The sequence below is a fragment of the Cryptomeria japonica genome, chromosome 4, assembly GCF_030272615.1.
Source record: "Cryptomeria japonica chromosome 4, Sugi_1.0, whole genome shotgun sequence".
NCBI classification, from domain to species: domain Eukaryota; kingdom Viridiplantae; phylum Streptophyta; class Pinopsida; order Cupressales; family Cupressaceae; genus Cryptomeria; species Cryptomeria japonica.
Window position 1 is genome coordinate 34,737,187 of NC_081408.1, and position 26,243 is coordinate 34,763,429.

The 26,243-nt window shown below is 33.4% G+C and overlaps 1 protein-coding gene across 1 annotated transcript; it reads left to right on the forward strand.

Moving 5' to 3' along the window:
- The first annotated feature begins 396 nt into the window (after positions 1-396).
- Positions 397-25,165, forward strand: LOC131079295 (dihydroflavonol 4-reductase-like). Its single transcript, XM_059218625.1, has 7 exons — positions 397-612; positions 9,232-9,401; positions 9,545-9,748; positions 9,834-9,993; positions 10,130-10,322; positions 10,456-10,641; positions 25,100-25,165. The coding sequence occupies exons 1-7, from the start codon at positions 477-479 to the stop codon at positions 25,110-25,112; spliced, it is 1,062 nt and encodes a 353-aa protein (XP_059074608.1). The 5' UTR covers positions 397-476; the 3' UTR covers positions 25,113-25,165.
- The last annotated feature ends 1,078 nt before the right edge of the window (positions 25,166-26,243 follow it).

Below are 26,243 nucleotides of genomic sequence, written 5' to 3' on the forward strand. Positions count from 1 at the left end.
TCTTTAATCTCATCACTAAACTTCAATAATTACCTTTCTGACACAGGTCAAAGTTTCTCTTCAATATAATTTTAAAACAATTCACAGCCGTCCTGTTCTATATAATATATCAAACTTGGCTCTCATGTTTTCCACCGAAACCAAAACGTGGGAGAATATATTCCTAAACGTTTTCTAGCTACCATTCCATGTTAATTGGATTCAAGCACGTGATAATGCGTAGAGAATGAATGGCACACAACCTGTCTTGTTTAACCAACAGAATAATTTTTTGGATTTTTCCCAACAATTTTCTAGCTACTCTTTCATGTTCATTGGAATCAACCACGCGATAATGCCTATAAAATGACAGGTAACTTTCCAATTTCAGCCAGAAACTAAATCTTACAGTCATTCTCTATTTGGCTGTAGTTTCTTGCTTTTATAGTGTTCCTTTATTTTGCTGCAATTTATAGCTTTCAACACAGTGTTAAAAGATGATGGCAGAAGAGATATGCAATGAAGTGAAAGGCACAGTCTGTGTCACAGGAGCTGCTGGTTTCATTGGTTCATGGCTTACAATGCGTCTACTTGAGTTGGGTTATGTTGTGAGAGCAACTGTCAGAGACCCAGGTTGGTTTCTACACTTGTTAATTTAAAATGGAGAAGCTGCTCCGAAACGAGTTGGTTTTTAAGTATTATTATACTTATCTAGAGTTGTTTTATCAGTTCATTCTTACTGAAGATATAAATGGTAGCTATCATGTCTGCTTATGGATTTCAATGCTTTAAACCTTATATTTAGAGACCTGTGATACAGGAGAACTGGTTTGGTCAAGATAGTTTCTTGTATTTCGCCACAATAGCTATCTAGCTATCAGGATGTATCATAGTATTGATGGTTAGATCTGAAGTTTTGATTTCTTATCGATGAAGACTGTTGTTAAATATAATTCTCATGAATGAAAAGTCAAAATTTCAATTATGTAACATCCAGTCATCAATACTATAGTGCATCCTGATAGTCATTTCTGTTTTTTAATAGATGTAGAATTTTAAAATAAGTTTCTTTAACTTGGTTTAGTTGTTTTATAACTGCCATGGTTTTAGATGGTTTTATTGTGTAATTTGTATAACCTGGGCAGTTTTACTGTGTAGTTTTAGATAATTCTACTATGTAGTTTACACCTTAAACTCCTGCTGTCTAAAAGATAAGATTGAAAGGGTAATTACAACCTGACCTGCAGATTAAGATTGAAATCAGAATGAGCTTCACTAGGTAGAGTTTTCACCTTTTAATTGATTTAAAATTTCATGGAAGCAAACATCTGCAAAAAATCGCGATTATACCTGATTAATCGGGAGTCAGGAGCTTGTCGATTTTTCCCCAATAAAATCGGATATAATCGGTCAACCTTAGGTCAACGATTTTTCCAAAAAAAAATGGCCAGAAAAACGCCAAAAAAAACCCGATTTAAACGCGGAAAAACGCGATAAAAAACGCAACCCTTAACGGAGCGGAAACGACGGAAAGTACTGGTTTTTTGTTTGGTTTCTTCCAAGTTCGAGAAGAAGAAATCACACGCACTCACTCACTATTCTTTGGCATTCCTTGTTCATTAAATTTTAGGGTTTGTTTGTGATGCTGAATCTCGAACTCACGATGCCTCGGGTCAAAGAAAGGTAATGCCGATATTGAATATTTAATATTTCGATCTTAAATTTTAGGGTTTGTTTGTGATGCTGCTATAGTTTTATTATTTAATATTTTTATTTTTTATTTTTAGTTTTAATTTTTGCTTTTTCTAATAATAAATGAATTAAATTTTTAAATATATTATATTATAACTTTTTAAAATGTATTATAATGTATTCAAATTTAATATAATGGTGTTTTATTTTATTGATTTATTACTTATATTTAAGAAAATCAAATTTATAAAGGTGAATTTAATTACGAAATTTCTTTCAAACTTTTTCCCTTTGTTGAATTTCGTAATTTAATGGCTGTTTAACACAAAATCAAACTGGAATCTTGTGATATTGGGTGGGGGGGAGTTAGCATTCGGTCGGTTGCTTATTTTTTCACCAAATACATTTTGCAGAAGTATCATTCAGGTTTTTATATTTTTTTCTATCAAAATTTAGTGTATTAAAATTTGTTGTTATGAATAAATGCTTACAATACAAGTAAGCAATAGCACACTATTACTTTCACGGATGAGATTATGCATAAAACCTATTAGACACCTCCAATTTCATTTTACATTGCAAACTTAAAAGTTTGATTGTTGTTATATGAACCTTCCATGTATTATACATGCAATATCTTTTTGGTATTATGTTATAACTTTTAATAGACCTTGTTCATTTGATTATTGAGGACAACAAAAACTAAGTCCTTGTATCTTAATACTTGAATATAGGCAAAACCATCATCATTATAATTGTTAACATAGAATCATAGATAAGCATCCCCTTGCTTCAGGCTACACAAAGTGATATTTTCTTAATCAAGAAAAAATGAAAGAAAGAAATGTTCATAGATAACCAAAAATGCTCAATGGGATTCAATTGTGCAACAAACAAATAGAGTTGTAAAAATAGAGCTTAAAGTATCTTCAACTTGAACAAATAAAAAGGTGTACAGATCTCATTTTAGATGAAACATTGGAAGACTACATGTTCATATGCCTCAACCTCTAAAAACAACAAAAAAATGTTTTGTTTATCCTCCCGAGATCTATGGCAGTTTGTGTTGATTTTTTGAAATTTTGCACTTTTTTTTTAATGAGTAAAGGCAAAGCCGAGTCCATATATTGATTTTAGTTAAATATAGTATAAACATACATGAATGATGTAGGATCATAAACTTGTTGAATTCTACTGAAACCATTCTCTGCACTTTCAAGAATAAAATTTCAAAGCAAACAAAAAACCCTATGCATCATCTTCTATCATTCCAAAAAAATATCGAGTTTATGACATCGAAGATCATATTAACTATAATAAGTTTAAGTAGCAGGTTCTCAACTGCAAGATTAACAAAGATTTTTAACCATAATTTTATAGCCAAAAAATTTAACAAAGACCTGTGTCCAGCTATAAGCATCGAAATATCTAAAAACATAACCAGAATATAAAACCTAGCTTTCAAGTTTCATCAAGGGGCACGGTTGGAGGAGTCGAAGTTTTGCCTCTTCCTCGACCTCTGCACGAAGGTCAGCCTCGGTCGTGACCGAACCCACGACCCACCCTTCTGCAACCACCTCTTCTACCCTGTTCGGCCTGGGGTTTCTCTTCTTCAGCTTTAGGAGGTAGGATTTCGTTTAACCTGGCAAATAAGATAAGCTCTTCCTCTCTGCCCAGGTCTTCTGGATTTTCACCCATGAAACGCCACTTGAGGTATCTGAGCCCCACTCCAGTAAATGCCCTATATTTGTCCAAGTCCTTACCTTTCAAATCTAGCAGGAAGGGGTAGTACTTTATTAGCTCTCCATGAATGTTGAACATAATTCTTTCACTTAGCCGAGGGGCTCTAGATTCATGAAGCGCCTTGTTAAGAATTTCTTGGAATTCTTGCAGGATTTTCTCTGGGAATAACTTCTTAGTAAGGCTTCATACAGCTTGTTTGGCCAGTTTCAAGTCCAACAAAGAGGCGATGAACCTAGATGATATGCTTGTGTTATCTCAAGGATATTCATCTCTATTCAAATGCTCGCTACCTAGGATCATTTTAACCACCAAGATGACCGAAGGCTCTGTGTGGAGTAAGAGTCGCTTCGGCCTCAAGTCTGTTATTCTTCTGAACGATACTTGGCACGTCGAGGCTGAGAGAGAAATAGGAGTGTCTGCTCTGAAGCAAGAAGTAGGCCTTGGATAAACACTCATGATAAACCCATACGGTTCCTCACCAGACATGATTGACAATTTTCGAGGCTTCGGGCAAGAGAAAGATTGAATCAGATTAATCTTTGAAATGATTTTTTGGCAGGTTAGGAAATAATAACGGCTTGCAATATACACTAAGTAGAGCCTGGTGAGCACTCTCTTTAACGCCTAATTATGAGGAGTTGTTTGCATTAAATTCACCTGCAAAGGTGGCGGAGTATATTTGTCCCAGAACATGCCAAATCTCCATGGCTCTGATATGATAATTGTCTTGCCGACAACACATTCCTTGAACTTGAAATGATGGCTCTCACCAGCTAGATTTTGAGAAGCAGAAAAGGAGAGGCTTGATTTGAGAGTGCATTAGGATGATGTCACTGTGATTGGGCCCACTTTAGTGCCGAAATAAGGTGTAGATTTGAATTCAAAAAAGAGTAGTCGTTCCCCAACTTGGGCACCTAAGATAGACCTTAGCTTTAATTAAGGAAAAGAGCCTCTACTGGGTCGCCTCGCTTATATTGAATCCCTCCCTTGCACTCAACAAACCCAAGGGACACATTCTTGTTGTTTTGACCTGTTCTACTTGTCCAAGCTACCAGCCTCCCTGGTCCCACCAATGAATAAAAGTGCCCTGTGCTGCTAATTTAGAGAGGGCATCTGCTACTGAATTTGGTTCTCTGAAGATATGTTTTGCTTCATAATGCTCCAATTTTGCCAGATTTTTTGATATATTGTCTAAAATTGTCTGTAGCTGCCAATTTGGGTTTTTTTTCCTTTTGATTGCATTGATTGCTATCTCTGAGTCTCCCTCCACTGTGATGTTTCTTAAACCATGCTTAATGCAATCCATCAGTCCTAGCTGTAAGGATTTGAATTATGCTATATTGTTAGTGTCTGGTGGTATCGGCTTTGCCATTTTCCCTATGATTGATCCTGAGTGATCTCTGATTACATTTCCTATGCCTGAGGGGCCTGGGTTGCCTTTAGAGGCACCATCAAAATTTAATTTTAGCCAGCCGAGCTTTGGAAGGGTCCAGATAACTTCCTTTCTAGAGTTGGATTTTTTCCCAAAAGAGGGATGAATCCTAATTCCCTGCCAATTTTTCCTTATGCTTTCATCCCAAGAAGAGAAAATTTTGGGCAGTTCCAATGAGAAAGCTATTTTGCATTTTACTATATCCACAATTATCGTTTCTATTGAGTTTAGGATTGATTCAAGCCTTCTGGATTTGTCTTCAAATAGCCTACGATTCCTTTGTTTCCAAATTTCCTAGACAAGGCATGATGGAGACACTTCCATAATTTGGCTCAAAGTGCTTTCCTTCACTGGGACAGACCAACATTGAAAAAGAGAGATAATGTCATTCAGCAGAGCTGTGATCCACCCCATTTTAGCACAGAGCCAACGCCAACATTTAGAAGCAAATGAGCAATTTAGGAGGATGTGATCCACTATCTTTGCATGTGTTTTACACTTAATGCACCTAGATGGTCCTTCATACCCCATTTTAGTGAACTTTTTGCAGTTAAGATTTTTTTTTGAAAGGCTAACCACGCAAAAATCCTTTCTTTTGGAATGATCTTACTGCTCCAAAACAACTTAATTGGAATGTTCTACTTTTCTTGATTTGAATTACTAACTAGAACTCTGTAGCCATCTTTAGAATTATATTGCCCTATTTTGGAGGAGGCCCAAATTAGGGTATCTTTTCCTATTCTAGGATTGATGTTTCTTGCTTTTAGCTGGTCTAAAAGTTGTTCTAATTCTTCCCCAGGATTGGCAATCCTGCCATTGGTTTCCACCTCCAACTTTGGATATTTGAAGTGTTATCCTCTACCATGTAGTCTCTAACTTGAACACCCCAATGTTGTTTAAACCAGTGCTCTGTTATTGGAATGTTGAGGGAATTTGCAACAGAGGGATAACCTCCCCATGAGTCATCCTAGAAAAGGCTAGATGAACCATCGTGAATATCCCAAGAGATTGATTCTAAAATCAGTTTTCTGCAAGAGATAATAAAGTTCCAAGTTCTAGATCCCTTCAGGTGATTTCTTGTTCTTAGCAGATTAACAGGATCCTTATCTAGTAAATATTTAGTTGCCAGCATTTTGACCCATATTGTGTTAGGGTTTTTTATAAACTTGCAGGCTAGTTTTGCCCCTAGAGCTTTGTTTTGCAGTTTTACATCCTTGATACCTTAACCCCCCATTGTCTTGGGTTTGATTATTTTATCCCAAGCCATTAAGGCAATTCTGTGATTTTCCTCAGTGTTTTGCCAAAAACAATTTCTCATCTTCTTAATTATGAAGGAATTTGCACTAGCTATTAGAGATAAGATGGATAATAAGTAAATAGGTAGGGCCAAAACCACTTCTTAAATCATAACTAGCCTTCCAGCCCATGAGAGCCACTTCCCCTTCCAGCAGTTTGAGTTTTGTTCCATTTTTAACTTTAGGGGATCCCAGAATTTGATATTCCTTAGTCCTCGGTCTATTGGGATGCCCAGATGTATACATGGGAGAGATCCTTCTTTGCAATCAAGGATTCTTAAAATCTTAGCCTATAGGAGATTTGGGGTGGAGAAAAAGAAAACTTTGGTTTTTTCCTTGTTTCTTATTTGGCCTGAGGCCTTTCTATAAGATTCTAATAGCAGGTTTAGGTGAGTTGTTTCCTTGACTTTTGCTGCACCCAAGAGGAGATTGTCATCTGCAAATTGTTGATGAGTAACTATAAAAAATTTGGTTACTTTGATTCCCTCTAGTAGACTATTAGTTTGTCTTATTTTTATTGCCCTTCCTAAAGCTTCCCCCATTATGATGTAGAGGAAAGGAGATATAGGATCTCCTTGCCTGATGCCCCTAGAGGAAGAAAAGAAACCTGTTGGCTTTCCATTTATCAGGATTGAAAATTTTGGTGTTGAGATGCATTCATAGACCCAGTTGATCCACTGTTTGGCGAAGCCAAAGGCTTGCATGATTTTGCAAAGGAAACACCAATCTACATTATCATAAGCTTTTGATATGTCTAATTTAATTATCATACCTGGTCTGTTCGTGCTTTGAAGAGTGTGGATTGCTTCTTGCACCACAATAACCCCATCAAGAATTGAGCGGCCTGGGACAAAACCTGTTTGTTCTTCTGATATAATTCTATCCATGAGAGGCTTCATTCTGTTTGTCATGACTTTTGAAATGATTTTGTAAACTGTGTTGCATAGAGAGATGGGTATAAAATCTCCTAGATTTATTGCTTTCTCCTTCTTTGGTATGAGAGCAATAAACGTATTATTGATTTCTTTGAGTATTTTTCCTAATTTCCTTGTGCATTCTAAAGCTTTTGTAAGCTCCTAACCCAATATATGCCAGCACTTCTTGAAAAAATCTATAGGGAAGCCATCCGGGCCAGGAACCTTTCCAGAGGGAACCTGGTTTAGGGCTTGAAATACTTCCTCCGGATTGATTTTCTCGTTTAGATTTTGATTCTGCTCATCTAATATAATCTTAGGGATCACTTCCAGAAAAAAAATTTGTTCAAACAATTGAGAGCCTTCAGTGTTTTTTAAGAGGTTGAAGTAATAAGTGATGATCTCTTTCTTTATCTCTTTAGGGTCCTCTAAGATTTGATTTTTCTTTGTCTCCAATTTTGAGATCCAATTCTTGCTCCTTCTAAACTTTGTAACATTATCGAAAAACTTGGTGTTTTTATCCCCCATTCTAAGCCAATTCTCTCTAGACTTTTGTTTCCAAAAGATTTCTTCTTTTGAAAGGATATCCTCATACTCCAAAGGGAGGTGCTTTTCTTGTTAAAAGGATTCTTGATCCATAGCCACTGAGATGATCTTGTCATTTAGAGCTGCCAATCGCTCTTCCAATGATTTTTTGGTTGAAAAAATGTTTTTAAAATGCTGAGAATTCCATTGTAGCAATTTCTATTTTACTAATTTTAACTTTGAGATAAAGCAAAAGAGTTTTGAAATTTTGTACTTAGTTTACAGGTTGTGTTATGTTTTGTGTAATGTAATCAGCAATATGAATATAAAATACGAAAATCTATTTTCTACAATTCATGTGTTGAAATGTCTATTATTTGTAGAAAATCTATTTTCTACAATTCATGTGTTGAAGTGTCTATTTTATTTGCCTACAATATTATGGAGATGCCCTTAAATATATAAAAAGGTATTTTTTGATTCCTTTTCTACAATTTTTTAAGTTTTTTTGTAAATCCAATTTTTTCCCTATTTTTTCAAAAAATCTTATACTTTGGTTTTGCCTATTAATTCCCCAGATGATTAATGCTTCTTTGGTTTAAATTACACAAAATAATTTAGTTCAGCATTATGCTGTATATGAATTTATTATTTTAAACTTTATTTGGTAGATTGTATGGCTTATTTTAAGTGAGATAAAAGATAGTTGCGTTATAATTGTTTAAGGATGTCTGATATGTTTGATCAACAGGGAGATTACAAAAGATGTTTTAATTGTAGGGAAACCATATCAAGTTGAATTTGTTTTTTAGTTTTGTTTTTAATATATTAAAATTAGAAAAAGATAAAAAAGTACATTATATAAGGCAGACTAACAGCTGTTAATATAAATGAGCAAGGCAAAGGCGTATACAAAAAGAAATATAACAACAGCAAAGACAGCTCCAGACTCAAATCCATCTCATAATAGTTATGAACAAGACTGAAATCAGAGAAGATCCTAGAAATCATATAACTACTTTAAAACATCATCAAATTTGGAATTTCAACATTTGTTTTAGCTGTAGCAACTGGGTTTCCTTGTTTTTTTGGTACCTCTTTATAGTTGGAAAAAAAAAAACAACCATATGAAAAATAATATCAGAGTAAAATCTTAACATTTCATCTTTATGATAAATATTATGATTTGAAAAAACAGCTATACATCTATTTTTCCATATTTCCATATGTTAAATGATTTGAGTTATAATCTTACCTTTTCTTTGATTTCAAGTTCTGTAAGAACAAAGATGATGATTCTTACATCATACTACATCGAGTCTTCTCTCTATAATATCTCTGTGCTTTATAATAATGCAATCTGTTACATCTGATACACATTGAGTTTTTCTTTATATAATATCTTCCTGTGCTTTATAATAATATAATCCGTTGTGTCTGATACATCCTGTTTTTTTTTTATATAATTTGTTATGTCTGATACATCCAGTTTTCTGTCATCTTAGTTATATGTAGAAATGCTAATGTTCTTTCGTAGATTTTATCAGTTGATTCTTACTGTGGATATCAAAAGTCGGTATCCGATTTCTATGGTTTAAACCTTATATTTCTAATACATCTAGGGTTTTTCTTGTTACCTGTAAATATTCAGGAAATCCAAACAAGACCAGTCATTTGTTGAAACTGCCTGGGGCTTATGAGAGACTAACTCTTTGGAAAGCAGACTTGGATGATGAAGGAAGCTTTGAGAATGCCATTGATGGTTGTGAAGGTGTTTTCCACGCTGCAACTGCAATGGATTTTGAGTCCGAAGATCCAGAGGTTTGATCTTCTCCACTCTTTCTCTGATCTGTAGAAATACTACTATTTTATTATATTATATATTTATTAAGAATATTAATGTACTCATCTCTTTATATTATTGTCTGTATTTTAATTGTGAGACTTGGGATACGTTGTGGTAGAATGAGGTGATACAGCCAACAGTGAATGGGATATTGAATGTAATGAGATCATGTGCCAAGGCCAAGTCAGTGAAAAGAGTTCTATTCACCACATCTGCTGGGGCAGTGAATTTTACTGATGATTTTGGAACACCAGGCAAAATTTATGATGAAACCTGTTGGACCAATGTGGAGCTTTGTAGGAGCTTAAAAATGACTGGATGGGTACGATAATTGCAGTATTTCATTGTTTCTACTTCATTCACATAACTTGTTAGTTGATAAACCTATGGTGTTTTTTTATGTACAGATGTACTTTGTGTCCAAAACACTTGGAGAAAGGGCTGCATGTGAATTCGCAGAGAAAAATAATGTCGACTTCATTAGTGTTATACCAACATTGGTAGTTGGGCCCTTTATAATGCAGACTATGCCTCCCAGCTTAGTTACAGCATTGGCACTGTTAACAAGTTTGTGCCACTCCTTTGTAAAGCTTCCAAACCAGTATGCTTCTAATTGATTGCTGAATTTTGAGACGTGACACAATTAAAGAGATAAAGTGCCGATTATAGTGATCTAATGAGATGGGTATTATATGCATTGCAGGAAATGAGCCACATTACATGATATTGAGACAAGTGCAGCTGGTTCACTTGGATGATCTCTGTATGTCTCTCATTTTTCTGTATGAACATCCCCAATCAAAGGGCAGATATATCTCTTCCTCCCATGATGTCACCATTGTTCAGCTGGCAAAGATGTTGGCTCAGAAATACCCACAATACAATATTCCAACTGAGTAAGTGAATATACCCACAGTACAATATTCCAACTTAGTAAGTGAATAACAATTTGCTAAGGCTTATTACTGTTGACCTCAAACTATGAAATCGCCATGGAAAATGTTGATAAGATATGATTTATGTTTACAGGTTTAAAGATGCAGATGACTCTTTGCCAGTAGTACCATATTCATCAAAAAAGCTTGTTGACATGGGTTTCAAATTCAAGTACACCATTGATGACATGTTTGATGGAGCCATTCAAAGTTGTGTGGAGAAAGGGCTTCTGCCAAAGATGGGAATTGAGGCAGAAAGTGACATCTTCAATAATAATGAGTACTAGTTCTATTCTCTGTTAAAAAGAGTTTTTACCTTATAATAAAACCTTAGATAAGAAAGTAGGTTATCTTTTTAGGAGAGTTCAAGGAAAGATTTTAATTAAGAAGTTTAATTCTATAACAGAATTTCATATAGAGAGATAGAGGGTGTGTTAAAGAAGAGTTTAGGCTATACATCTTAATATTTAAATATTTCAATGGATCGTTATACATTTTCATATAATTTTTAAAAGAACTCAAAAATATTTCTTTATAAATTAAAATGGAAGAGCAATTTCTTATGTTTCCTCCCTCGATTCTTACATTGTCCATCACTACTTGCATCTTCTATTTGTGGACTCTTGGAAATACTATTTTAAGCCATAATCTCAACCAAACATTCCAAGAAAATTGATATTCAATTAATGAGCTAATTATAGATATTATTTTATTTTAATTTAATATTAAACTATTATATAATAATTGTGAGACTTAGTTTTTTTAAATATAACATTGCTTTCATAAAATAATAAGTTTTAAATATTAATAATATGAAAATTACATATATTTTCATATCTTCGTTTTATGTTATTTTATGTATATCTAAAAAATATAGGTATAAAATTTAATTTGAATTATTATTATATAAAATAACTCCTACTTAATATTCATGCACCTATTCCCATTTTAGCCTATATCAATGTTCATTCCTTGACCTTCTTTATAATTGACTAATTGATGTGGCATAAAATAGTCTAAGACTAATCAAAATGATGCAACTTAGTCCACCAACTTTAATTCAAGAAACATAAATGGATAATGTTGAAATAATTGCCAATGTTAAATTGGAAATGATTGAGTGGGTCTTTGATGGAATCCAATGGAGCTTTATGTGGTTTTAGCATAGGCTAGGTCCCAAACTTGGTGGAAGTGGAAACCATTTAGATAAGATAATCTTGCCAAGTAAGCAAATTGAAACATTTGATGTCAAATATTTTGTTTTTCTAAATAATGTTACTGGGCCTATGAGTCATATACAAGACAAGGGAGGATGGAAACATATAACAATATTTTTGCAAATAGTAGATAAAATATACATAATAATTGGAGATGATTTCAATGTTATCCTACATAGTTTGGAGAAAAGAGAAAATCGCAAAAGTAACACAAGCACGACTAGATTTACAAATCACCTACAAGGCATTTCCCCAAACAATGGATGTATCGCATGGACAAACATAAGATAAGGATTCACAATAGCAAAATTACTAGATAGTTTCATATTCGAAGGTTATTGGTCTTAACTCTCATTTCTCCATGAATATTATATACTCCCAATATTGAGTTCAAACCTCTTCCCCTTGCTTCAAAAGTTATCTCCCAGCTATAGACCTCTACGGCCTCCCTATATATTTAAAAATAAGTAACAAAGGGATTCAAACTTGGTTAACAAAATCTAAGATTGGTAGATATAACCGCCTAATCTTAAAGGAACCAAGATATTTCAATTCTACAAAAATTAAGGCATGTCAAAAAGCAACTAAAGGCATGACTATTATTCAAAGATCTTTAGAAAAATTAAAGGTAGAGTTGACAACTCTCAATGAATTTAATCTAAAGAAGGGAATGGACCAAGATACATATTTGTAGGTGAAATATTTAATAGGCCAATATAGGAAATTACTTTGCAAGAGGAAAATTATACTAGAGACAAAAATCAAGTAAATGTTGGCCCAAAGCTAGGGATAGGAACGCTAGGTTGTTTCACAATTTTGCTAAAATCAAAATAACGTGAAACATAATAATGACTATTAGGAATAATGCAATATGAATTGGAATGGAGAAGAAATTAGCAAGTGCCAATAAACTACTTTGAATCTTTGTTGAACAATGTTGATAATGCAAATGGTAAATCCCAAGAAGATATGCTTTATAACATTCCATGTTTTCTATCAATTGAGTAGAATGAATTTTTAACATTTCCCTTCATAGAACATAAAATTAAATTGACACTTCTTGAATCCCTAGGCTTGGATAGGTTACCTACTAACCTTTTACAAAAAAATTGGAGCATAATAAGGAAATATCTCAAAGCTATATGAAAAAATATCAAGGAATAAATCATTGATGCTAAAAGACATTAACAATACCTTAATATCTTATTCTTCCACATGGTCATAAGATAGGTTGATAAAATATTTAACCTCTTGGCTTCTTACCATTATTGAACTAAACCATATTGGCTTGTGGGGTATTAGAAAAGATTGACAATTATTTCTAAGGTGGAAATCATTAAGGATAATTGAGGGTGGCGATGATAAGTTCATATAATATTTTTTATTTCATTAATATTTTTTTCATTTTCTACTTCAAATTTAGTGTCAAGGGTTGGTGGGCTAAAATGTGGATTTAGAGGATTCTAATCCATAATACCTATGTTGAATTTGAAACATATAGATATAGGATTCAAAATGTCATTTTATACACTTAAATTTAAATCAAACATTTGGAATGCATTAAAAAATAAAATCTAAACTATATTTTATTGAATTGAACACTAAACTATATGAAAAAATTAGAATACACAAAACATATTTAATCAAATTGAAAAACATGAAATTCATATTGAAATAAAAATATGAAATACATTTAATCAAATTCAAAAACTTTAAACTAGTTAAATAATTTTTTATTTAATTTAATTAAAGTTTTTAAAAATTACATCCACGAACTATTGAACACTTGCTAGGAATGTGCCTAAGACTTGTTAGCACAATGGAGCATTGAGGATTTACCAAAATTATATCAAAAAGATGATGTAGGAGCATCATGTGCAATTCAATAGAAACACCAAATTGTATATAAAATATTTGTTGCTAGTTTTGTTCTACAGATTCATTCAACCTCCACCAACACCATTTATGCTTCGCTCAAGAGAGCCAAAGGGTTTTTAGTTTTGAATATGCCAAAGATAACTTTACTTTATTAGCGTGATACATTTTGATGCTCAAATTGAATATTTAGATGAGAATATAATGATGGAAGTCATTGTTTACATGATTAGGCAATTAACTTATTTTAGCACTTGAAGGATTTGAATAGTAAAAAAAGTGACACAGCAAGGGGAGAGAAATAGAAATAAAGGAACAATGAGGAGTGCACATAAAGATAAAAAACGAGCAACAAAGAGGAGCATGAATCCCCTACATGTCTGCTCAAGTGGAGCGACAAAGAGAATGCAATACAGGAGAATATTTTAGAGGAAGAGACAAAGGAGAGGTAATGTGTGTTAGGAGTCCCAAAGATACTGAGAGGGGGGGATAATCAATATCTAACCGGTTGACAGATTTTCTGAACTTATTTAGTATTTTGCATTCCAAAATAATGTATTGGTGAACAAGAATTAATGCAGTAAATATGAACAATAAAGATAACATAGAAAGTACACCATAACACAAGATTTTTGGCGAGGAAACCCCGTGTGGGAAAAACCTCGGTGGGATTTATGACTCACAATATTCACTCACTAGCCAATGAATGGATATTACTTACAATGAGGTGCCTGCACATGCAGAAAGGCCAATTGCCTAGAGCTCACTACTCAAATACAAAAGGAAGTCTCACTGACTTACAAAATGGATTATGAGAATCCAATATAATGTACCGGTTTAACCTCATACGATAACCATAAACCTTACTAAAGAATCTACCTTCATATTCGCTCTACATATCCATCTTAGCATATATATCTTACACACAATGATCTACAAGATCTCATACTTATATATGAGTCTTATTACAATATGCCATGTCGGCTTACAAAAGATATTACAATTAAATACAAAATACAATAATCAAAATCCTGTCAGCTAGGGTGTTGGTAAACATTATTGTCGCTGCCAGTGTAGAGTCTGTCGGTGCGAGTGCCTACTAGTGCCATAAGATTGCAAGGTTTCCATCAATGACAACACCTTCAATCACCTACAATTCTCATTGGAGTGTGCAATGCCAACAATCTCCCCCTTTGGCATTGATGGCAACACTCATGAGAAAAATTCAAAAATATGTTCCAAAATTGAGTTCCAAAAATCTTACCAAAACTGTGTGCTCCCCCTGAGCAGATGATCTCTTCTGCAACTCATTTTTCTCAATTCTACTACTCCCCCTTTGACATCAATGACAAAGGTTGTCAAAATGTCAACTGAGTGCAGTTTCAGTTCGGTAACCAGTTGGTTACAATCTGAAATAAGTCTGCTAATACCAAATTCAGGCTCTGAGTAAACCTGTTACTATCCTTTAATGTTACCTATGTCCTCTGAATAGTACCAGTGAGGTGATGCATATGCTCTTCCGGTGTCTTTTGTCCTTGAATAAGTTCCCCAGAGATCTCTTTCCTTAAAGAGATGAGGTTATCCAATTTAGGACTGAGTCTACATTTTAGCTCTTTTGCTTTGCCTTTTATTCTTTCCTTCTCTTTTTCCAATTTTTCAATTTTCTCCTCAAATCCAGCTATCTCTTGTTCTATAACTGATATTGGGTCAGATGAACCAATGATATTGTCAGCTATATCATCAATTTCTTTTTGCACTTTGTTGATCTCCTTATCAATATCCACTGTCAAAAGATTAGTCTTACATGTGTCCCTATACAATTCCATAAATTCCATTATTGTTGTGCTCAGTGCCGGTAAGACGGTGTCAATGTGTTCCGTGCTATTCTTTATTGTCTCTTCAAATAATTTTTGTTTTTCCTTATCCATTTTCTCTTTAAATGTCTCTTCATTTATTTGGTCCACAATCAATATATTGTCGGTTATGTATTTAGATAATGTGTCTAACTGACTCAAAGAATCTTTATTATCTACATTGCACTTGAGTGAAATCAATTTAAGAATAGGAATGGTGTCATCTATAGCCTTATATGCCAATACATTACAATCTATTATTTTCTTAATTGAATCTAATAGTACCTCAGTCACATTTGTTGGTCTAAATTTTGTGATGGAAGTTCCAGATGTCTACCCAACTACCTTCACAATCTCCATGCTACCAGTGTGAGTAACCACTTTGCTTGTCTCGACCTCTGGTAGGTCAAATTGTGTCTGTATTTCAACTAGCAAAGGTTTAGGCTTTTCAGCTGTTGTCGGTGGCACTGTCTCTGTGTGTACCTGAAGATCAACCTGTTTGTCAGCTTGTGTCTCTGTTTGTTTCACTATGCTCTCTTCTGTCGGTTTTTCTTATGGTTTCTCAGTGGTATCCACTACCGGTTTCTCTATCTGTACCTCTGCACTGTCCACTACCGGTGACTCAGTAGGTTTCTCTGTATTTTTGCAGTCGTTATCTCTGACTCTGTTGGTTTCTCAATATTGACAGTATCAGTAACCATTTCACTAACTCCAATCTCAATGTGTTCCACTATATGTTTTGCTTGTTTAACTTGTGTCTCAATGTGTTATGCCTGAATCTCAACTTCAATATTATCAGTCGGTTGCTCAGAAGCAACATCTTTCTTATTTTCCTCGGTACTTTCTTTATCAATCACAATATTGACCTCTTGAGTGTCTATGTTCATGGTATACAAAATTTTAGACTCTGGATTTGTATGCTCATGTGGAGTCTCCACATCATCAGTAGCCAGTGAATTATTAGTTAGTATCGGTGGAGTAACTGAAGGTGGTGGTAGATTATCTGTCACTTTTATATTTGGTGGTCCACCTACCTTGCCTTTTCCCTTATCTTTATCCTTTTGGTATACCTTGAATGTTTTTGGTCTTTTTAGCTCTTCTTGTTTCTCCTTCTCTACAAAGAAGATGTCCCATTTATCTGTTGTCTCTTCTGAGATTTCATTAACCCTGCTAGCCATTAGGCTTACATGTCGATGTCCACTAGAAAAGATTGTCCTGTTGGCTTCACTGATTAACTCATCAATTTCTTCAACTGATTTTACAGGGTGAACAGCAAGTAATTTCTCTATCTTTATTTTCTTGTCAAGTTTCATAATAGCTAACCTTTTAGCATCAAGCCGCCTATACAAATCACTAGGCAAATCATCTACAACCTCTATCAAAACTTTCTTATAAATGTCTAGGTGTAAGATGATACTGTTTTCTATGCTTTCTTTCTCCTCATTTGTAAAAGTATCATATAATTTACTTACTTTAGACAAATTACCACCGTTTGTTATTTCATTCAATAGGTTGTCAATTGGAGGAATAACCTGTTTTTCCTTTCTCCTTTTAGATGTCATCTTTTTAGTTGGTGGCCTCACTGCTTGATGTTTATTTCTTGCCTTCTTAGGTGTAGGAGAGGGTACCAGTGAAGGTTTTCTCTTCCTATCTACTCTTTTAAACTCTACAGGGATTTCATTGTCTGATGAAGTTCCAATCGGTGAGAGATGAGCTTCCGGTTGTAACCCTTCTAAGTCACTCTCCTTGATACCAGTGATGTTCATTATGTTTTCCTTTATCTCTTTTACCTACTTCGTTGCACTTCTGATGTATTTCTCTCTTCTCTTCCTCTGTTTCAATGTTTGTACACCACTCTCTATAGTCTCGGCATTACCAAAAACTTTTTCTTGCGGTTCTCTAGGGGCTTCAAGTAGGGCTTTGGCATATGTTTCAATTATGTTCACATCAGCCTCATATCCCATCTCTATCACCCAAACAGTTCTAGGAAGAAATGCCTCCATCCAAATTTCATCCTTCTTGATCACAAAACAAATTTCTTTCTGATACTTGTCTACAATGCTTTGTGGTAATATCTCCCTTGTTTTCATTTTTGCCTTAAAGGCTTGGAAATACTCAGTTATTTTGTTTTCCCTATCTGTCCCCATACCAATGAATATATCTAACAGTTGTTTCCCTACCGATATGTCATAACCAAAGTCTTTCTTGCCTATACCGGGAACTTCTTTTGTAAGATATAGCATTAAGCATACAAGAAGATTACCAAAATGGAAAGTACCTTTCTTATCTCCTTTAATTTTCTTTAGATTATCAATCAATTCATCTTTCAACCACTCACATAGATCTATCTTAGCATCATTGTTAACCATATCAAATGCACTTTTGATACATAGACTAGAAATTGAGTTCAATCGGTTAGCATGTGTGCCCTTATATCCTAATATCATGCTTATGAATCTAACATTCTCATCCTTTACATAATTAACTCTCAGGGATTTGCTGTCATAAGTTGTACCTATTAAAGTCATCACTGTTTTATTTGAAACTTTCTTGGTTTTATCCGGCCTGCTACTGGTGGAGGGTAATCCAGTCACTACCCTAACTGCTTCCTTTGTGATTTTATGAATAGAGTCCAACCAAAAGAATTCACCATGAACTCTGCTAAGCACTATATTTATTACTTCCTTACGAAATTCTGGGATATCAAGGACTTCCACAAAACCTAGGGTTTCTATAACCTTATGTTCCGGTTTCACAATTCCATTTTCATCACAGATAACATTCTTATACATTTTCATGATTTGTTCTGAACCTAATTCCTCAATGTGGCAATGTATGTAAATTCTTGGGTCTTGTGCATATGCAACTCCTTTAGGGATTGTTGAAAATGCACCTAGGATATCATCCTGCTTCGCTACTTCAGGAATAATCTTGAATACGGGCCTAGGGTGTTTAACCACTTCTATAACAGTAGGGTTTGCAATGAATTCTGGAGCAGAGGAGGAAGCCATTGATAAATACCTTAATCTGCCTAATCGGTTTGGATGCTTGAAAGAGCTTTGCTTCACTTCTTGCTAAGGATGTCTTCGCTCGGGTTCTTCACACTCTTAGGAAATTTGAATGCTCGATGAATGAAAAAAGAGGGAAAAACACAGATTTATAATGTCTTTTCCTTCAACAACCATAATAAATGCCTGTCGGTTAAATGAAATTTAACACATCTGTCGGTAAAGAGGAAATTCATCTTCTTACCATCAACCGAGGGTAAACTTGCATGATTTTCAACTTGTTGCCATACCCCCAAAAGGTTTCTTTTCAGTTTGATGAAGAATCTCTTGCCGGTGGAGTGATACTTTGTTCTACCAGTGAAGGAATAGTCTCGTCAACATTCTAATCTCTCTTTCTAATCCACTGTTTTGAAAATTCTTGCTTTACCTCATCTACCTTCTCTTTGCCTTTCAAACTGGGTCCAATCTTGTTACAAGCATAACAAGTCACATTGTTTTTCTGAATAGCCTTTCCATATCCTATGATGGTATGTGTTCTGCATTGATTAGATAGGTGTCCAAATCTTCCACAAACATAACATCTTACATTCATTCTGCAGTTTTCCGAATTATGACCAATTTTGTTGCATTTGGAGCATTGGCTGGTGGGTGCATTAATGTTCTAATAGTTTCTAGATCTACATTGATTTGCTTTATGACCATACTTGTTACAGTTAAAGTATTTCCCATTAAATTTGTAAGTATTAGGTTGTCTTACTAGTTTGTTGTGATCATGATTGTTTGCAGTACCAGAGCTTTCACCAACTTCAAATCCAAGTCCATTAGTATCTCCATTAGGTTTCTGATTTTTCAGCATATTATCAAGTTCTTCTGAACTTTTCTTGAATTTCTCTTTGTGTTGATTTGCAATAGCCAACTCATTTTCCAAGATTCCCTTTTGTCTTATAAGTTCAGTTTTATCATTTTGTAAGTGCATCAAATCTGTCTTCAACATATCATTTTCATGACTAAATCTTACATTTTCATTTCCAACATCATTGAGTCTCCTAGTCAAGTCATCTTCATTCTTCTTTATGTCTTCAATGTCTTTACAAAACCTCATAGTCATATCTTGCATCTCATTCCTTATAGCACAGTTTTCTTGCCTCAATTTGTTCACAAGGTCATTAAGAGTTTCTTTTTCATCATCATCACTCTACATCTTCTCATGAAGTTCTCTTCTTTTGTTTCTAGCAATAGTGAGATTTTCTTGAAGTCCTTGAATGAATTCCTGTGCAGTCCTCAAGTTATCTTCAAGTTTGATATTCTTCAACTTTTCTGCATCAAAGTCTACAAGAGTTGTTTCCAATTGCTTTCTCAAGTTTTCCATCTGCACCGGTGTCAGAATCTCCCTCAAGCTGTTAGACTTTTGAAAATAGAGAACCTGACTCTGATACCAATTGTTAGGATTCCCAAAGATACTAAGAGAGGGGGTGAATCAATATCTAACCGGTTGACAGATTTTCTGAACTTATTTAGTATTTTTCATTCCAAAACAATGTACCGGTGAACAAGAATTAATGCAGTAAATATGAACAATAAAGACAACATAGAAAGCACACCATAACACAAGATTTTTAGCGAGGAAACTCGGTGTGGGAAAAACCTCGGTGGGATTTGTGACCCACAATATTCACTCACTAGCCAATGAATGGATATTACTTACAATGAGGTTCATGCACATGCAGGAAGGCTAACTACCTAGAGCTCACTGCTCAAATACAAAAGGAAGTCTCACTGACTTACAAAATGGATTATGAGAATCCAATATAATGTACTACTACAAAAAGCATCTGCTATGCTAGGTTCAGTACCGGTTTAAGCTCATACAATAACTATAAACCTTACTACAGAATCTGCCTTGATATTCTCTCTACATATCCATCTTATCATATATATCTCATACACAATGATCTACAAGATCTTATACTTATATATGAGTCTTATTACAATATGCCATGTCAGCTTACAAAATATATTACAATTAAATACAAAATATAATAATCAAAATCATGTCGGCTAGGGTGCCAGTAAAGATTATTGTCGTTGTCGGTGTAGAGTCTGCCGGTGCTGGTGCCTATCGGTGTCGATGCCATAAGATTGCAAAGTTTCCATCAATGACAACACCTTCAATCACCTACAATTCTCATTGGAGTGTGCAATGCCAACAATGTGTATCTTATGGAGATAGTTCTTTTTCTTTATCGAGGAAAAATATCATAGGAATCATCCAAGTAATATGAAGGAGAAGAAGAAACAACCATTTAAGGAAAGTAGATCTAGATTGGTGGGCCAGCATTTTAGAGGTCTACAAATCTAAGGAACAAGGCCATATTCAAAGAAAACGTAGGTAAAGATCAAACACCCATTTTGCATGTATATTTCTAAAACACCAATATAGCTACAATTTATGTAATTTCCCATCAATAATAATAAAATAAATGTATTATCTTACTACTCAATACTAGGTTTATATGGTCAACCTCCATTTGTGAAAGACATATGTTTATGTGTGAATAATATTTGATATTGAGGAGTGTATTTGTGTACATCATTATTTCTTATAGTTGTGCAACTCAATATTTAGGTTACCTACAATAACTCTAGATTTGGGTTAGGTCTTATAGGAGTTGACTTTGGTAGATGCATGACTACCTAAAAAAAGAATAATTTAATTTCCTTGAGAATGTTAGAAAAATCAAACAAATCCATAACTTGGAGAAAATAATTAAGAGATAAATAAGAGAAAAATACTACAAAATAATAACATAAACACTGGCTAGAGAATCCAAGACATGTGCAAATATCAAGATGATAGAATCTCATTAGGAACTCACCAAAAGAAGCTACATCAAAAAATTAAAATACAAGCTAGGTAGTGAGATTTTATAGACTTGGGGAGAGAGTGGGGGCGGAAAGTCCAACCAATAGGGAGTGGTCACCAAGACGTCTAATTATAGTACATGTAACTCCCTTGTAGGATGAGGAAATCTCAATAACCTATCCATAAATTAATATTGCTATACTAATATGAGAATAGTTAATAAGTAGGGAAAACCTAGGAATATGATAAAGTAATCAACAAATTAGGAAGATAAAAACTATACTAACCTCCTGCTTTTAGTGTATTTTAAATGGATAAAGTGATGAGTACCAAAAAATGAAACCTGACAAGGTGCCCATGAATAAACTTATCCCTCAAAGAGAATGTCTCCCCACTAAAAATAAATACGCTTCTCCTAATAAGAGAGAAAGAGGAAGGAATAAGAAGACCCCTCAAAGAGGACACTTACTACACCCCTAACAAAGCTCTCAAGTGAAGGGACTTGCTTTCTATTTAGGATGTCTATGTTCTACTTTGATGTCAAATAGCATTGAAGGTCAATCATTTGATCATAGATCGATTCCCTAATATAATGGATATGTATCTTAATATGTTTGGTCCTTTGAGGATGAATAAGATTCCTTGAAATATTAACTTCACTTTGGTTGTTATAAAAGATGATTATAGGCTTGTGGAATAGAATATTGAACTCATAGAAGAATATTCTAAATCCAAATGGCCTTATTAGTGGTACTAACTACTCCTTGATACTCAAACTCTATAGATGAAATAGTTATAGTACACTATTTTTTTCTCAACCAACAAAGTAGACTAGAACCAAGTGGAAGCAATACCTTAAAGTAGATATATGACACTAAGAAATTCATATCCAATTTGAATCTATGTGTCTTAGTAGGTCAAAATCCATGCCTATTATATATTGAAATCCATAGATCCTATGCAAACCCTTACAATTTCTCCATTTATACCTCCTCCTAAGGTAAGACAAAAAATAGGTGAAGGACCTTGAATGAACCCTTGTGGCTATGGTTGTATATCTCTCCTAAATGTCACTATGAAGAAAAAAAAAATCTTCACATTAATTCAATAAATTTCTCATCTATGGTTTGTAGCAATAACAAGGACAAGTCAATGGAGCTTATTTTGGTAACTAGTGTAAAATTATTAGAGTATTTAATCCCAAGAACCCACGAGAATCCCTTGATGAACAAGTGAATATTATTCTTGTCATCAATCCATCTATTGTAAATTGTGTTCAATATATTCACTTTCTCTAAACAAGTTTCCTTCTGATAATTAGGGGAGCTCTCGATTCTTTGTGTCATTCCTCTATAAGGAAACACACTATTCCTACATAGTATCATCCCACTTAAATATAATAGAAGCTTATTCAAAGGATTATGGTTTATAGTTAAATTGACAATGAAACGTTATGGATCCTATTGATACTAGGACCTTATTCTTCTAGAATATTTAGGATCACCAGCCTAGTCACCTACTAAAATCAATTTTTATGATCCCAAAGAGACCCCATGGTTAGAGAATATAGAGAATCTAGAGGAGTATTCCCTAAGTGATGATATTAAGGAATGGAATGATTTTAATCCACGTGAGTAAAATTGTGTAGATGCATTTAACTTTTAGACAAGAAAATAGTATCAAGTGAAACTATTTTTCCCTAAACAATTTTAGGTGAAATAGTTCCATTGGAAAACCTGGAGCACATATAGTTTGAAATGAAATTTTTTCACCCAATACCTTTAAATAAATTTTTTTCAATTATAAATTTGAAATGAGGTTCAATTTACATGAAAGGCTTTTAGTGAAATGCTTTTGATTGAGAGGATTTTAATCAAAACCCTTTTTTTCTCAAAACTCTCTATGTGGCTAGTTATGTGGCAACTTAACCCCTCTTTTAAGGAAAATTTAGAAACTTCAATTCTAGATTAATCAAAATACATGTGTACTTTCATAAAAAATCAAAAAATGCCCTTTTATAAAGATCAAATTAAAAGTCCAATTTTTTAAAATATTTTGATTAGTTTTATTATGGTTTTTCTAAATCTATTTTAAGTAGGTTTTTCTAATCAAATGTGAGGATGATTTGAAATTTAGTAAAAAAACATTTTTTTGAAAAATAGATCATGCACTAGACCAAAGAAGCCTCTCCAAGTGGGTACATTATTTTCAAAAATAATATAAAATTCAAACACTATTGATGTTTGGTGAAAAATACAATGGTTTGGGTTAACTGTGACTTTGAAATATTATAAAAAAATATTCTTTCCATGCACTAGATTTTCACATAATCTATATGAAGACAACAAATTAGAGAAAAATATTTACTCCTTTTTTTTTTGCAATGTCCTATCAAACTCACTTTTTTCATGAAATTTTATAAGGGAATATTATACCCTAGTTGTAACCCTTACTATAAGTAATTTTTTCTACATAAATAAATTCATGGACTTGCAAGAAAATAATGTAATCATTTTTAATATTACATGTTTGTTGATATACTTGATTTGATGTAGATCTTTAGGTTGTGATGAAATATTTATAAAATTGGATTTTTTCTTTGGACTTTCTCTCTAAGCATTTTGGGGGTTATATTTCACTCAAGACCTTCTATAATAAATAAATTTCACTATGGAATCAAGGATGACCAAAAACCTATGGGTCCATATAAAACACTATAGGGTTTGAGGAATTGCGGCCATGGAGAAATTTACTAGTCAAAGATTTTGTATAGACATCGAGAGTAATTACCCAAATAGCTAATATATTTGTGGTACAAAAAATATTCAATGACATGTACTAAGTATGCACCTAATAGCTAATATAGTTGTGGTACAAATAATATTCAATGACATGTACTAACTATGCACCTATCCGATGTAAATAATTGGTTGAAAAATCTAAAAAATGATTTCCTTTATTAAGTTCCCTATGTCAATTGTTACATATTTGTACAAATATTTTGAAAGGGACCAACCCTAGTCCCAACCACTAAATAGCTTGCTTAACATTTGATGCTTGAGTGCCATGAAATTTGGAGCTTTTATCAACCCTTAGTGGCTACCAAAACCCCACCAAAGAACCAACAATAAGATATTTAAATGCAATAAACGAGGATATTTTTTCCAACAAGAATACCTATTGCATCAAATTTTCATGTTTTTATATAGTTGACTGAAAGGTATTTTTGACTAACATTTTTTTTGGTATTAACATATTTTTATGATAGTTATTTATATTTTGGCTAGAAAATTATAGTGAGAATTCAAATTTTTATTTCTTGTTTTCATCAGTCATATCTTCTAACAGTGTTGTCTAATTTTGACTTCTTATAAGTGATAGGAAGTATTTTTTGAGTAGTTCATATTGGATCAAATTTCAAAGTGTTGATTTGTGAATTTTTTACTTACATTTCTATCTGATATATTTGTTGGTTTATTTGATTGTGATGCTTTTCAAGTTTGTGAAAAATGATAAATTAAATCTATACATGGATTGATGTTTGAGTCATGGAAAACTCATACTTTTATCCCTATTTATCTATGTTTGCATTGTTAATAATGTATAATTGAATTTGTATATCGTATTGTGAGATCTACATGTTTTGTAATCCTATAGGCTACTTTATACTTATAATTTATCAAGAGACCTCAATTCTAGGCTTTCTATACCTATATAAATTTCAATGTAAATGCATATTTTGTTTGTTTGATTTAGTTTTGTTTCAATTACAAGGTAAAGAGATGGTGTACTTGCAATTGTTGTGTCATGCGATGTAGACTTGTTAACTATATGGTGCAATGCTACTTAGCTGGATGGTGATCATGGATTTATGGAGGCTTCTTGTATCCTTGGAGATTTGACACAACATGATTTAATGTAGGTACATTTGGTAATGATAATGGTGTAATGGAGTTTTCATGTGCGCTTGGAGCTTTAGCACAATATGGTTGTTTATACAAGTACGTTATTGATGGTTTTATATTGATTCTTTATTGTATGTGGTGGTGTGTCTTCTTGGTTTCAAGTTCTTGGTTCTATTTTATACTCTAGAAGTGTTGGTATTGTAACTGATTATGGACACAACATGGTCTTCATTTAAAAGATGGCTATCATAATGCCATGTGTGGCTCAAAATCAAAATCTAGTGGGAAATTTGGTACTAATATGTTTTCATCACTTGGTAATGGATGGTCTTCTATAGTGGTTGAAAGTATCATGGAGGAAATCTTGGATTCTATTTATTGTATGCAAAGGGATTTATTTGACATCTTGACTTCTACTAATAGGAGATGGTTAAATTAATGTGATTTGGGGATGTTTTTATCATTGAAGGCTCTTGGATTCTTTGATTGAGGTGTTGGTTGTGATTTATTAATTTGACAAATAATCTTTATTTAGAAGATGAACGTTATTGTGCCATGGTGGACTATTAAAATTTCATGTAAGCATTTTAGCATGATATGTGTTCTCTTAATAGAAAATTTCTTCATTTTGTATGATTGCTATTCTTTTGAGGATATGTAGATCATAATATTATAGATATATCTTACTTTTGTATTTGAAATTTTCATGTTGATTTTTGGTAATCTGATTGTTAAGTGGTATGATCATTATTCTAATCATTATGGTGTTGAATTAGAGTTCAGTTGACATGAGATAATCAATTATATATGCATATTTTAGGTTTTTATGAGGCTAAAGATCTTTTATCCTTGGAAATCATGTGTCAAGATACTTACTTTTTTATGAGATTTCAATAGGAATATTAAGGATCCTACACCTAGGTTGAAAATGAGTTGAATGTGTACCTATTAAGGATATTGTTGTTATAAAGAGTCATTTGGATTGATGTATCTTAAAGGATAATTCTCATTCACCAATCTAGGTCCTCTTAGTAGTAAATCATCTATTCTATGTACATGTCCCACATATTTTTTAAATGTATCTCCTTTCATATTTATCTTCTCATGTAAAAAACCTTTAGCTATGGCTGTGAATTTTGGAGAGCTTATTTGAAGATTCTT

Bases quoted from the DNA above. Each gene is read 5' to 3' on its own strand.
- LOC131079295 (XM_059218625.1), top strand. From the start codon at position 477: ATGATGGCAGAAGAGATATGCAATGAAGTGAAAGGCACAGTCTGTGTC. The intron at 613-9,231 runs GTTGGTTTCTAC...GTAAATATTCAG, and splicing joins AGCAACTGTCAGAGACCCAG to GAAATCCAAACAAGACCAGT. The intron at 9,994-10,129 runs GTTTGTGCCACT...TATGCATTGCAG, and splicing joins AGCATTGGCACTGTTAACAA to GAAATGAGCCACATTACATG.